We start from the raw sequence: 15,020 nt of genomic DNA, 5'->3' as shown, positions 1-15,020 counted from the left end.
AGTTATATGTTGAAGAAGATATTCTTCCAGTCTTTTGAGCTAAGAAAAGTATTTCTTTACATTTACGGTACCATGAATGTGGACGCATTTATGTATTCAATTTAGTAGAAATACCTGTCAGGAAATGACGTGTTGAGTGTGTAACTCTTAATGGGGTACTAAACCAGCTTCTTTTTAATCTGCTCAATTCACAGCAACCACATAGAATGCACCTGACTGAGCTGAAGCAATAAATTTTGTAACTGAAAGTTTATTTCCCCTACAATTTAAAATAAAATCATAGAAATTTTAAGATAAATAGCTTTTCATTCAACCAATTTTCTTCAGATATACACACATGAACTAAAAACCAAGTTTGAGACAAGCAGAAATGTTTAAAAAAAAAAAAAAAAAAACCACACACAACAAACACCTTCTTTCACTAAAGACAAATACATGTAAAGAATTTGTTTTTTGTTCCAACTCTGTCCACAAAAGATTCTGGAGACATCTCTCATGCTCACAGACGTACTTTTGAGATCAAGTCGTCCAAACACTGCTGAAATATCATCAAATAGAACAATACACTGACACTTCCTATTGTCTAAATGCAGATGTTTCTACATGTTAAATAGTCAAGTATATTCAGGGCACAAAAAAAGAAGGCCACAAGTGTGGCATTTCATTTCAAACCAGTGTACATCGAGTTCTTTATACACAGTGAAAGAACCAACTGCAATGGACAGTGAGTTACGTGCACCAGCCCTCGTGTGAATATGAGGAGAGGCCAACGCTTCCTCATTTCCACCAAGGACTCATACCTGAGGTTGTTTTACGTATAAGAAAGGCCCCATTCTGATAGCGGAACCCTACTCATCCCTCTTTTTTTCAAGTAGCAATACAGCCGTATTAGTTAACAGCAATCCTCATCATACTTATAATATTTATTTTCAACTGCCTTACAAATTATATGTTCTGCTGAAAATTTCTGATCTAAATTAAACAATACATCAATAAGGTCATTAATGTCAGCACTTAGCCCTTCCCGCTGCATCCAGGCTTTGAGAAGGTCATAAACCCTGTCTTCAGGATGAGTGTTCAAGGAGTTTTTTATAAGATTATCACTGAGTCCTATACTTCTGAAGAACCTATTATGGATCTTAACGTCCAGGAATTGTTCAAAAAGGTCAAAACTTTTCTTCAAGGATTCTTCACCTAAGGAAAGAAAAAAGGAAATGTAAGTCTAACTGATTATTTCACAAACAGGAACTAAATCTTAATAGCTTTATGGCCTCGGGTTGCCCAAAAATGAAAAGCACTACAATTTCCAGGTTGGCTTTAACGCATTATTAAGTTCTGTGTGGTATTAAATTCCATAAAAGAAAAGACATGACATATCCTTTCAAAGCTTAAGTAATGCACTTTTGTTTACCAAATTGTATGTCACTTTGAAGAAAAGCATCTGCCAAATAAATGAATGTAATGCAAGAAAATCTTACCCTTCAAGGGAATAAGTCTCCTGCGCTGAAACTCACCCTACAAACAGACAAAATGTTTAGAGAAGATTAAAACACTGAACAAATTGGCACCTGGGATTGAATAAAAAAGATACAATAATAATTAACGGTTTTAAATATTCCAACATTTTAAGTTTTAAAGAACAGCTCTAAATATGTGCAGAATTAGTCTATATCAGAGTTGCATAATTAATACTATAATCATAGTATTTGGCGCTTACAAATGCCATCGATCTTATGAAAACAACAGTTGAGAACCAGCTGCTTTAATACTTGCTTTTATAACTGGCTTCTTAAAATCACTCCACTGTGGGTTGCATTAATGTTGGTTTTTAACTTATTACCCCGGCTGAACTCGCCTAAAACCTTGTTTAATCTTCCAAATATCACCCATTTACTTTTCAACATTTGTTTGTTTGCAGCTAAATGTCAAATTTCTTTCCCAGTAGACACAAATAGCTGAATTTGTACATTTTTAAGTAATATTATCATAGTTAAGGACTGTGTTGTGACCAAATTATTCCTAGTTTACATATCATGAGTGGTCCAACTCTCAGACCCTCTGGGAAAGATGGAATTTTCCACTTGCAAAGGCAAATTAAGAAAGAGAAATGTCTTTAGATGCACAATTTTTGTGGAATGGTTTAATGGGCTGTTTGTGCATAGGTTCAAATCCAGCTCAGTCTGTATGAAGTTTGCATGTCCTCACTGTCTGTATGGGTTTCCTCTGAATGCTCTGGTTTCCTCTCACAGTTCAGATGAACTGGGCCTCTGTGTGCCTCTTTGAGAGCATGTGTGTGTGTTTATGGCTACCCTGTCATGGACTGGCATCCTATCCCTCCTCGCTTCGTGCCCAATTATAGGCTTTGGACTGCCGCATCCCTAACCACGACAAGTGGTCAACAAAAGTGACTGCATGAATGTTTGCTGAGCAAATGCAATTAAAAACTAATAAATAGAAAAATGTTCACCAGTCATGCAGTTTCAAAAAGTTGAAGGAGCAAAATCCTGCATGTACATGGCCCTTCAAGGACTTAGTCTGGAACCCCCATTCCCACCTTCTGTATCCCAGAGAAATGGTCTGAAATGCCATATTCACACCTCCGTGACCCTTCAGCAATTCAGTCTGAGACTCTCTGCGCTCTTACCTTTGAGTCCAGCTGCCGCTGTGGCTCTGGGCTGTTGCGGGGGGTGCTGCTGGAGGAGGGCACCGTCTGCAGGGCAGACAGACTGGTCTGAGATGAGCTGGTGGTATTGGGTAAGCTGTCTCCCAGGCCTTTATCCTCGTCCTCTGCGGCAACAGGCTTGGCGAGCGGCCGCGTCTCCACCAACAGGGGCGTTTCTTCCTGGCTGGGCTCTTCCCTCCTGGCGTTGTGGTTGTTCTGCTTCTCCTCTGTCGTCTGTTCGCTTGTGCTGGTCTGGGGGCGGGAGGATGTCATTAGCAGCATTATGAGCAACATTCTTTTTGTAATTTCATAAATACAAAATAAATACGCCTATTCATATAGTACTGACAGAATGAATACATGATTTTACATACTTTTGCTGAAGTGAAGAGAATTTGAAGAACTCACCATTTGAATTTTTACCATGTCACACTCATGACTTCGAGTAACTGTGACAAAAACAAAAAAGGTTTTACAAACATATTTAAAAGGTGCATTAAGGTATCAGTGACTCAGATCTACATATTGATGTGAGATTCAAATTTTTAGAAACGCTTCACTGCATAACACTGGATTTAGTTTTACCTGGGTTTTGGCGTGATTGTTTCTTTCTCCGCCAAAAAAGGATGCCTCCAAATATTGCAAGCGGTATAAACAACAGCAGTAGTAATAAAAGTAGAGAAGGTCCTTTCCCTAAAAATGAAAATAGACCATTTTTAGGGATAAAACAGATGGCAATGCAAAGATCACTAAGATGATTCATTATCCTGTGTTCAGCTACTGAAATTTGTAAATAAATCCTGCAAAAGTCAGTGAAAACAGCCTCGGCATAGGGAATATATTACTTCCAAGTTATCTGAGAACCTTTATTACTGATGTCAGTCAGGTAACACCATTATTCCCTCACATCTTGAAAGCAAGTTCGCACGTAGCCTCGACGTGTTACTTATTGAGGTTCACAGTAGAAAGAGCACAGTGGAGACGCTGGAGTGTTGCTGAGCACAAAGAGGCCCCTCAGTAGAGCAAACAGAGACTCTACCTGAACCAGGCGGTTCAGTCGTGGGGGTGGGCTGGGCAGGCAAAGAGCTGTCTCTTTTCTGGCACACTGTGTTGGAGGTGCTTGTGCACTCAATCACCGTCTCCTCATCCGCCTTACACCTGGGGGGTGAGGAGGAAAAGAGGCGTACTTCCATTAATGAAATCTCAAAGATGTTAATGACTACCAGTGAAAAGGAGGAAAATGCTGATGTGGGAATGGAAGATCCTGCAGGGGTCGCTAGTGCGGACCACTTACCGGGTGCACTTCTTGCATACTTCGCAGGCCTGTTCCGGCACGCAGAATGTGCCGGGTTTGCACTGACACTGCGTGTCCCTGGTGCGAGTGCACGCCGCTACCATCTGCTCATCTACAGAAAATACCCATGTTAGTCCCAGTTTAGCCTGCTGTAATGCAACTGCAAAATCTGCATGCTTTTTTGTAGGAATTAAAGAGAAATTAAAATGTAAAAGATGGATAACATGAGTAAATGACCATTTTGTAAACTTCGTACTGGTACAAAAATTTTTGAAGCATCCGTGTTCTGTGGCATGTCAAAACTAAGTAACTTTTAATAAACTATTACTAGTACTATTGCGGAGGGGGGCGCAGTGGCGGAGTGGGTTGGACATCGTCCTGCTCTCCGGTGGGTCTGGGGTTCAAGTCCTACTTAGCGTGCCTTACGACGGACTGGTGTCCCGTCCTGGGTGTGTCCCCTCCCCCTCCAACCCTACACCCTCTGTTGCCAGGTTATGCTCCGGCTCCCCGTAACCGCGTATGGGACAAGCGGTTCAGACAGTGTGTGTGTATGTATGTGGTACTACTGCACAAAATGCATGCAATAGGTTTGAGTATTAAATAAATATTGCAAATTTTACTTAAATGTGCAATTATGTCAAAAATTGGAAATTATTCATCTGGATGACTTCTACAAATAATGGAAATGAAAGTGAACAGATTTAAACCACAATGTAGAGGATTCAAAAGCAACATTACAGGTTTGCCTCAAGCTCCCCCAGAGCAGCCCAAAATGCTACACTACCACTGTATAAACCCATAAAAATCGTAGGAAGAGTGCAACAATGCACCTTTATTATTCATAGTACTTCTAAGAAGTGTTACAACAGCTGTTTATTCTCAATGTTTTTTCATAAATACCAAAGCTGCAGATGCCACACAGATTATAAATTATTGCACCTTTATCATTTTATTAATGAGAGTCAGGTTTAGTGATTAATATATCACTAATACTTTGAACACTATCAAAAATATCTTAAAACAAGAACCAGCTAATCCTAAGAATACTGGTATCATTAACTCTGATGAATCAGTTAAACCCCATAACTACAATTACTCACCATCACTGAAAAAGAAGAAAGCAATAACATCCTATTCTTGTATATTAACATTTTATTTTTTAATCACCTGAACCAACAACCTAGAAATAAAACAGAAGTGAATGTACTTCACACATTATCAAATTATTTACGAGTGGAGTTCCTACATCCCAATCGCCAGCATTTTTCGAGGAACTCTCCTATACCAAACAGGCTGTGTAATGGATATTTAGGTCTAAATTCCACACTGAGTTGAAGCAATTAGATCCCCCCCTCCACAGTCCCATCTCGTGCACATCACATGTGCACTAATGCTCAAATTTGAGGCAAGAAACAAAATGTCACTGTAATCGGGTGGGTGCAGTTTTAAAGTTTGTCCTGTTAGCCTGTTGAATAGCAGGTTTATTTAATTGATATAAGGCAGTTAACCATAATGCCAGTATTAGACTGGATTTTACCTCCTGTTGGTTCATAATTGCAGTACATTTCCTTAAATTAAGGGTAGTGAAAGTTTTGTAGTTTGCTACAATAAACAGCTGGAAACAAATCTATACAAAAAAATTTAAAAAATTCTACATTTGCATCTGATAATGTATGACATTAACAAAAAACAAAAAAAAAAAAAAAATGTTTTTGCTTTTCAGGACTGATTCAATAAGAAAAATCCTAAAAAAGAAAATCAGAGTAAATATTTGTGGTTACTGAGGTGAGGGAAAGTTGTGATTCCATCTGAGGATGTGGTGCTCGTGAATTTCAAAATATTGGGGCAGCACGGTGGTACAGCGAGTAACGCTGCTGTCTCACAGTGCCTGGGTGGTGTGAGAGGACATGGGATTCGATCCCTGCTCAGTCTGTGTGGAGTTTGCATGTTCTCTCCATGTCTATGTGAGTTTCCTCCGGGTGCTCTGGTTTCCTCCCACAGTCCAAAAACATGCTGTTCAGGTTCATCCATAGTGTGTGAGTGACACAGAGAGTGTTCCACTGAGGTATGGATGATTGACCCAGTGTAAGTAGCGTATCTAGCAGTGTAAGTCACTTTGGTGAATAAGGTGTGTGGGCTGATAACATTACACAGAGCTCATTGGAAGTTGCTTTAGAGAAAAGTGTCTGCTAAATAAATGTAAATATCATCAGAATTTAGCTGACACCTTTATCCAAAACAACTTACAATGTCAACTTTGTACACTAAGTTTTTTTTTTCCCCATAATTATTAACTGGAGCTCTTCAGGGTCAGTATCTTGCTCAAGGTTACTATAATGGAAGCAGAGATTCACATCTGGGTCCTGCATTTACAAGGTGACAGCTCTACCACCCACTGCCCCATGCGCATAATTTGGCATTTCAACTTTTCAGTCCTTCTGAATAATTAAAAACATTGAGCACTTTCATGTAACAGAAACAGCCCCTGTCAGAAAAGGCTGTACATACCAGACTGTATAAGTAAGGCTGTCAGGGGCGGGGGCGGTGTAACCATGCATCTCTGTTCCAAGAACTTGTGTGGCCTCCATACCTTCCATGAGTCAGTTTGCTGTTAATGAGTCCTTGGTCTGTTTCTTGGTGCTTTAAAGAAAATGCAGCAAGACACAAATCTCAGTGTGGTCCTTACCCTTGCGACACTGCTTGCACTGAAGGCACCGGTCCATCCCACTGGAGTGCTCTGTGAAGGTACTGGGCTCGCAGGGCTCACATGTGCCCATCTCAGAATCCCGGACGCAGGGCGTTTTCACATGCGTACCTGTGTGGAGCGTGCACCTCGGTGTTAGCAGCGCAGCCAAACAGAGAAGCGACATATGCCTTACACACGGCAAGCTGTAATGGTACAAGCACCACATGGGGCATTTTTGATCGTAATGGATGTTAAGAATGGCCTACTCCCCTCCAGTGCTTCTGAGTTAACACTGAGCTTTCGCAGTAATGGTCTTGCAATGGAAAAGCTCTGAACTGCACTAATCATCTAAAACTCACTTTATGGCTGCCCTGACTCAAGAACACTTCAAAAGTGTACTGTACAGAAGTGGGACAAGCAAGCAAGTCAATTAATAATAATAATAATAATAATAATAATAAGCCCAGTTTTTACTTTTTTAGATGTGCAGCAACACTTCGCATTGGCTCATACTGTCACAAAAAAGCTATTATTACAATTTGCCACCACTTTAAGACACTAATAAACACCCAAGGAAATTGTGGGAGTCCTAATGTGGGCCAATGATGCAACGGGTAAATATAAAAATTGTATTAGTGGAAAGTTTACTGCTTTTCCATACGGCTCATCACGAAGTATGCCGCTTATTGTCCTAAGAGAGCTTAATTAAATTAACGGCTTCCCTCTCGGAAGCTGTGCAGCCTCATCTCCCTGCACTTAATTTGTGGCAAAAGATGGGGGCCAGACATCTCACATGTGTTAAGCCTCAGAGGGATCTGACCGGCCAGGGATTCATGTCCCAAAGTCATGAGAACTTAGAATCAATTCACACTGTTGAAGATACGATCAACCGCTGCGGGCATTTCAAGGCTCAGCAGGTCCATTTCTCCTTACCAGCTTCACAGTTCTTGCAACACATGTTGTCATGTAGGTACTCCTGGTTCTCTGTGCAAGAACGCTGGCGAGATGTTTTGTTCCTGTCTTCATCCGGTGACCAGGGTGAATCAGATGCCGTCACGAGGCCCAGGACGGAGATAAAAAATACAACCTAGGACAGAGAATGTTGGTCCCAATTACGAGCGCATAGAGAGAGTCAGTATCCTCGTAACAAACCATGCCTGAGCAATCACTTGCTTAATTTGAAACATCTGATCTGAACATCTGCAGCGGAGTGAATTAAGGGGTTCTGAGACAAAAAACAAAGGAACAAAACAAGAGGAGACTGTGCTTCAACAAAAGGGCTCCACTTCTGTAGCAGCAAGATCAGGCAAAATGTCTTTAGCAAGACACTCAATTTATCATGATCATTTTCTTCAAGGTCATGAAAGCGTTCAGTTGCCTAGTCGTTGCTTCCATCGCAAGCGATTACATCTTCATCTTTTCACACAGATGAGAACCGTAACAGAGAAATTTGGCTCGAGTATGTTTGCCTAGGGTCCAACAGCAGTGCCCCTGTGAAAACTCGAAACATCTACCTGACCCAAGTCGTAATCCATAGCTCCAGCAAGGAAAATATTGTTATTACAAACAAAAAACTATGTGCTAAACCCATGAGGCCATTGACTGCCAAAAAAGAAATGCATATTTTTTTCCTACTGGCTAGAGAACATCTAGGTTCAAGAAACATGCTGAGAGCGTACGCATCTGGTTAACACCCTGTTTATACCTAACCCATCGGACTCGATCCTTCAATGCTTTTCATGTCGAAAAAGTAAGAAGTGATCGTAGTTGACCGCGCCATCTGTCTCAGCACAACTGCGATCTGTACACTGGGCAGGAAATTTTACGGTCCCAGGAGTCGCATGACTGATCCGTTTTCTTTAAAACAAGGCCAGTGAAGAGTTTTTGATTTGGCACGAATAGTGTGAAAATGTGAAACACTGTGTGAACGCAGTATCTTTTAGGTACATCAGTGCCCCATACGGTTCTAAAAACACAGATTCAAAAGGTGACACAGTCCACCCTTGCGTACGTGTTGACTGGTTTGAGAACCTCCAGTCTTTTAGGATCTCCGGCGTTGATGAGTGTAAAAATTACGCTTGATTATACCTTGAAAATTAATCATGCAAGTTGAATAGAACTCGTCAGGTTTTACTCCTCAGCTCAGGGGCTTTGGATAGAAGTTTAACAGAGCTGTTTTACAGCCCGGACTCTTGCGGCATACTCTGGAAAGCAGCCATGCCTTGTCTCAGGGAGTTTCCTTTATGCGAACACGGTGCTGGTCTCTTGGCAGACGTCACACTTTCCGAAAGCTGGGTAAAGAGTGCGGACCAATGGCGTCGCAGCAACAATCACACCATTCTGATTTATCCAAACAATCTGAAAAGTGCAATGAAACTCTGAGGCAAGACAAGGCGAGGAATCAAATTCTGGGAAGAAGAAGAAGAGGAAAAAAAAAAAAAAAATTCTTCACAGAGAGCCAGGAAAAAAAAATATAACTGTTCAGACAAGAAAGTAATGAATGTCAAACATTCAGAATTAAAACCTGAAGTAAGAAAAGTCAGACAAGTGTTAATGTTTGACCTTTACTCTGAAGAAAAAGGCACATGACTTCAAACCTGCAGAACCACTTTGTACAGCACTCTCAAATATAAGGTCTAAGAAAAATATTTCAGGAGTTTCTCACCTTTAAGGCAGACTGTACTATTTGTTCACAGATGTACAGCTTTGTGGGAACATCAGTCCCTTGTTCTTTGCACTTCTGTCATTATACATTTGGGTGGCAATGACATGATGGCGAACCCTAGGCTGTGGGATTGGACTTGGGATCGAATCTGGCTCAGTCTGTGGTGCTCAGTCTCTGCTTGCAAGCTCTCAATGTTTGTGTAACTTTCCTCTGGGTGCTCTGGTTTTCTCCCACATTCCAAACAGGTGTCTCACGTGAATTGGTAACAGTCCTTAGTCTGGGAGTGCCTTTGTTACCTTGCTCAGTCATGCTAATGGGTAGATTGTTGTAAGTTCCTTAGCATCACTGCAAGTCATCTTTGACAAAGGTGTCAGCTAAACACAAATTAATGAAACTTATTAAATTTTGCTGCCATAAGTACCAACATTAGCAGAGGTTCTACCTTACTGCACACTTAACACAAGTAAGAACTAAAAACAGCTGTCAGATAAACTGAAACGGCATGCTCGCGGCCGAAATGGCATTATACGTTTTAAGCTCAGTTGGTCTGTGACAACTTACACAAACCTCTTCCCACAAACCCGTTATGCTGAGGCTGTTTTTTATGGATCCATTTCACCATTTCTAAACTGGAACCCTTCTGTGTTCACACCAGGTGGCTCTTTTATTGGAGCAAAACCTGCCCGTGCGATGGCGTCACATCCTCTGGCTCTTCATTCCACTGCCACTGAGTCACAGCGCTCACACACCCATCTGAAGCAGCCCGCTGCTCGCAAACTTTACAGGCGCAGTTAAGCCGTAAAGCCGAGGGAAAATGGAGAAGACGAACTTCTAACAAACATTTGAGATATAAAGCAAGTGATTGATGCACTACAGCAATCCAGCAAGTACCTCAGGAAAACACAGTAAATGATAACAGCGTAATTCATAGCACATGTGAAACTCCCAAAATGTGACCCCTTAAATCACGGTTTTATTCTACTGCTTAAACAAAAGCATATAGGATACATACTCCTGGCACCATTACTGCGCCTGGCAAACTGACCATGACACCGCATGACATGAACACACACTGAGACAGCCACAGAAATGTGCACATGTGAGCTTGCTCACACACTCATACGCTCACAATACTGATAACCTCACCGAACAGAAACACTTCTGCTCATCAACAGACCATGACAATTATTTCCTGCTTCTAGGATATAAGCAAATGCACTAAAGTTTAAAATAGTATACTGTAATGTAAAATAGTCTCGGTTTTTTTGGCACCTCTGGTAAACTTCTGGAAGCAATATTCCTTCAACTGCACTCAACTGAAAGCGTAGTTATTCGGACTTCTGTAGCAATAGGCTATCGAATAGGCTTTCCTACTGCACTTAACATCTTCATTCCAGAGGCACTGTATCCAGGAGTTCTTCCAGTAATTTATGAAAGATGATTTCTATCACAACTGTCAAATAAGGAAAAGCATGTTTCCCTCAATTATTCCATGCCCCCAAGACAAAGGTCTGACACAATGTGAGTGCAGCCCCAACACACTATAGTATCTTCCATCTTTTTAATCTTCCCTCGGTTTACTCCCAAGATTTTTTTTTTTTTCCCTTTAAACATTCCCACTTGATTCCCGTTATACCATTTAATAATATTAAAGTTTTTTTTTTTTGCCATGAAAAGATATCGCCAACTGGCACAAACATCTTTTAAATTAATTCAAGCGAGCAGTTACAATTGTTATTTAAAATAAAACGGGTATCTAGCAGGCTCAGTCTGCAAACATTTTGTTTACAGGATTACAGATTCCAGATGTTTTCTGTAATGAATCATAGAAAGAAAAAAAAACCTATTCTTAGAAAAGAGATAACCTATCCCATGACCTGGGTCTTTGCACAAAACATGTGAACAAAGTGTGGCAACAAGGTCTTGCAGGTGACTTCAGCATGGCAGGAAACACAAGTACAATGAAGGTTCCAGGCATGGCTCAGAGGGTCAGACTGATATACAGGAAAATATTTATAACTCTTGGAGCAAACACCTAGAAGTAACACTTCCTGTTTCTTTTCTCACCATATTTATAATTTAGAGGATAAAATGCAATCCGCACCCCTACGCAGCCTTTACAACGGACTCCCGTTTTTCAAAATATCCCCCTTGTATGTTTAAAAGAAAAAAAAACCCCATTCACTCTTAAAAAGTTGAGAGTTCATAACCCAATACTACATTCTGAGTGTTCACACTGAAACCATCATCACGTTTACAATCACAGACATGTTACAGATTCAAGGCCCAGAAGGAATCTTGCACCCTCAGCATTTAAACAAACTAACCCAGTGTTTACTCAGCTGACTAAATGGCTAAAATCTTCACTGCAAACTGAAGAGCTACACTCCACAAAAAAAGTCAGCTAAGCTTTTAAAAATTTTATCTGCAATGCAAATTAGACTTGACTTTAGCATCGAAACTGAGGCTACACAAAAAACTGCATCAAGCCAGACTAACACATCATGCAGAGCCTATGGCTATTACATACTTACCATTGACATATTATTGCTTCTGCACCTTAATTGCCAGGAAAAAAAAAAAAAAAAAATCTTAAGAATACTTCCAAAAATACAGTAGAAAACATGTATGAAGTATAAAATTTAGGATACCCACATTGTAATGTAATATTGCTTACTTCCCATCTTAAATTACTGAATCAAATACCTGTATATTTAGAGTAAATTTTCAAAAGACGATATATGTTTACGTTAATTCACTGAGCAGGCGTTTTTTGCCAAAGTGACTTCCAATGAACCGTATGTAGTGTTATCAGCTCACACCTTATTCACCCAAGGTAAGTTATACTGCTTATACACTCTTAACAATGAGTACAGGTGACAGAGTCACCAATCCACCTCAGCAGCATGCCTTTGGATTGTGGGAGGAAACAGGAGCACCTAGAGGAAACCCACAGGGAGAGCATGCAAACTCCAGACAGACTGAATGGAGTACAAACACACGCCCTCTCGCACCACCCAGGTGCTGTGCCACCGTGCTGTGATATATAAGCTACTGTAAATTGAATCATTTTTGCAGTCTCTGTATCAGAAGACTTTAAAAAAAATCTATACACATTTTGAAGTGCATTAATTCATATTAATGACTTCAAAGGCACTAACACCAATTTTCCTGTCAAAACAATCAGTAACATTCATGTTCCGTCCAAAGAATAAGTTTGAGATCATTACTGTTGAACAATAAGCAAACCTTCACAGCTACTCATGTAACATAATGTAAATTATTAAAAAGAAACAAAATTATTAGAATCTGATTATGAATTGTCGATATTTGGACAAAGTTTTATGCGGCTACTCGTGTGATGTACATTTGTTACTTTCCACTATATGAACCAATTAACTGTACTTTAGAATTATACGTCTGCATCTAAGTCTCCCATTCTCCTAATTTAATGCACATGTATTTTCTGTAAGATGTATGTCACTTGGGGTGTGGTGGTGCAGTGGGTTGGCCCGGGTCCTGCTCTCTGGTGGGTCTGGGGTTTGAGTCCCACTTGGGGAGTCTTGCAATGGACTGGCGTCCTGTCCTGGGTGTGTCCCCTCCCCCTCCAGCCTTACGCCCTGAGTTGTTGGGTGAGGCTCCGGTTCCCTGCGACCCTGTATTGGACGAGCGGCTCAGAAAGTGTGTGTATGTCACTTTGGAGAAAAGCTTCTGCTAAAAGAATAAGCATAAATGCAAAAGTACATCTGGGAGTGCAGTCAGAGAATGTGGCAATATTTATTTATCATAGAAACTATACAACTAAACGCAAACAAAATGAGTGAAGGCACTAACACAATTAATGCGAACAATGGAAATAAATACTACTGATCATTCTAAATTCTGCCTTGCTCCACACTGCCAGCTTTTCATACACTCACAGTGATGATGCAATGAATGGGCAATATTGCTGCGCTGTGCTCCCATCTCGGGGGTTGGGGGACAACTGCAGTCCAGCGTCCTCTTACTATGAGGGGATCTTCGTGTCCAGCAAATTTTAACTAGTTCAAGTTTCAAGGTGACTTTTCAGAGCATTTAATAACGTGTTGCGTTGTAAAGGTCAATCCAGTTTACCACGCGCAAATAAAACCAGGATAGTCAGTTGAGCAGCTTGGACGGTAAGGGGGCAGGACAGAGGGACATGTTTCCCAAGGGCCAGCGAGTCCCCCCCAAAAATAACTCCATGACTTGTTATTTGTAACACTTCCGGCTCCCCAATAGCTTACAAGTTGCAAGACATTTACATTCATTCATTCAGTTGATGCTTTTTCCCCCAGAGCAACTTAATACTTGAGCTATTTACAGTTATTTACCTCATTATCCAACGGGTCATTTTTACAGGGGGAATCGACCCTTATTCAACTACACAGCTGGATGGACACAAACCTGCCACATTTGACATTTGATTTGGGACCAAAAACTTTAAGAAGCTTTTACGCCGCACTACGCTACGGCAGTGACTACCAGCTCAGCTGCTCTCAAACACTGAAATATAAAACAGGAGTTTCCGAATTTTAAAAACTTTTGAGTTCAAATAAAAAAGGGTCAATGACGACGTTGGCCTATGACACCGGCGGCTACACGTTCGGAAACAGACGGCACATTAATTATTCTCGACTTTCATTCTTTCCCACAAAGAACCCACTTTCACACACCACAAAGGAGACAGAAATAACCAAAGAACCGAGACCACATCATTTCTGTCTGTCTGTGCGCGCGCCCTCAATGAACGCTAAAGAGTAAATGACTCCTTTCAGCTTCTCCCCGACAGAACCGCGTTCGCGCGCTCGCGCCCCGGCGCCCGTGCGCATGCCGCTCGGGGCAGGTCGCGAGGGCCCTCCTAGTGTTCTGACGTCATCGCACTAGGCTCGCTAGTTCGCTGGTTAAGTTGGACGTCTGAAGTTTATTTTCACCCAACCTTTAAAATGTTATCTTTCATTTTTTTTTTGTGAAAGCAGGATATGGAGCAGAAAAAAAAAAAAACATATAAATCTTTAAACTGCTGACATATTATATATCTGTGTAGCATAATTCTTTGTCGCAGAGTTCCGCGACGCGTTGTTCAGTCGGCAGCCCAGCCGACTCGAGCGAGGTCCCCTCACTGGACGTGCTCTCGGAAGACTGAAGAAACGGATTAAACGGACTCGCTCACGTGTGTCCATACTTAGTACAGTATCATGTAGATAGTGAAGTGGGCAATAGTTACATTTTCCTCCACGGGGAAAGTGGACATTCTGTGTCTACTTCTCAAGTGTCCCAGTTCAGACATGCCCGGGCAGACCGGCTCAGCCTCAGGAATCGCCGCCGCCCCCCCTCGCGCCCCCGCCTCAGCGCAGGGAAACGACACACATACTCTGTGTACACCCATTCCAAAACCACCTCCCCCTAGCATGAAAATTAGATACCGTCCACATACTTACGCGAAAACGTGCCGTTGCCATTATCAGTGAAAATTGAGATCAACAAAACGAAAAGTTGAAAGTAATTTGTACTCTAACTGGGAAAGTACATATCCTGAGTGTTTCTTGCGGAGGTTTGAAAGGCGAGCTCTCGCTCCAGCGCATGGGCCGTCCGAACAGTACTGAACACAACTCCTGAACACGAGCGCTTCTTTTCACATTCTGCGCCTGAAGTGGGCGGGGCCAGCGGGCCGAGCCGGGAAAACAGGCACTAG

The 15,020-nt window shown here is 41.5% G+C and overlaps 1 protein-coding gene across 2 annotated transcripts; it reads right to left on the bottom strand.

Moving 5' to 3' along the window:
- Positions 1-14,958, bottom strand: tnfrsfa (tumor necrosis factor receptor superfamily, member a). Of its 2 annotated transcripts, XM_029252995.1 has the most exons (10): positions 14,767-14,958; positions 7,576-7,729; positions 6,643-6,771; positions 3,957-4,068; positions 3,702-3,820; positions 3,248-3,355; positions 3,071-3,111; positions 2,645-2,914; positions 1,479-1,515; positions 3-1,194 (listed from the first exon to the last, which is right to left on the bottom strand). In XM_029252995.1, exons 1-10 carry the CDS (start codon positions 14,785-14,787, stop codon positions 893-895), a joined length of 1,293 nt encoding a protein of 430 aa, XP_029108828.1. In that variant the 5' UTR covers positions 14,788-14,958; the 3' UTR covers positions 3-892. The 2 variants fall into 2 exon arrangements, with proteins under 2 accessions (XP_029108829.1, XP_029108828.1); XM_029252996.1 differs by lacking the exons at positions 6,643-6,771; positions 7,576-7,729; positions 14,767-14,958 and adding an exon at positions 6,465-6,636 and having other exon boundaries at positions 1-1,194.
- Positions 14,959-15,020: the final 62 nt, after the last annotated feature.

Source organism: Scleropages formosus, chromosome 6 (genome assembly GCF_900964775.1).
Source record: "Scleropages formosus chromosome 6, fSclFor1.1, whole genome shotgun sequence".
Taxonomy (NCBI): domain Eukaryota; kingdom Metazoa; phylum Chordata; class Actinopteri; order Osteoglossiformes; family Osteoglossidae; genus Scleropages; species Scleropages formosus.
The sequence above is the reverse complement of the archived record's forward strand: the minus strand, read 5'-3'. Positions and strand labels throughout refer to the sequence as shown.

What these genes read in the sequence shown, in the direction of transcription:
- tnfrsfa (XM_029252995.1), bottom strand. Translation starts at nt 14,787, where the DNA reads ATGGCAACGGCACGTTTTCGC. An exon ending in GTATGCAAGAAGTGCACCCG is followed by an intron (nt 3,821 to 3,956) that starts GTAAGTGGTCCG and finishes CTCACCCCCCAG; the next exon opens with GTGTAAGGCGGATGAGGAGA. An exon ending in GACTGAACCGCCTGGTTCAG is followed by an intron (nt 3,356 to 3,701) that starts GTAGAGTCTCTG and finishes TTTCATTTTTAG; the next exon opens with GGAAAGGACCTTCTCTACTT.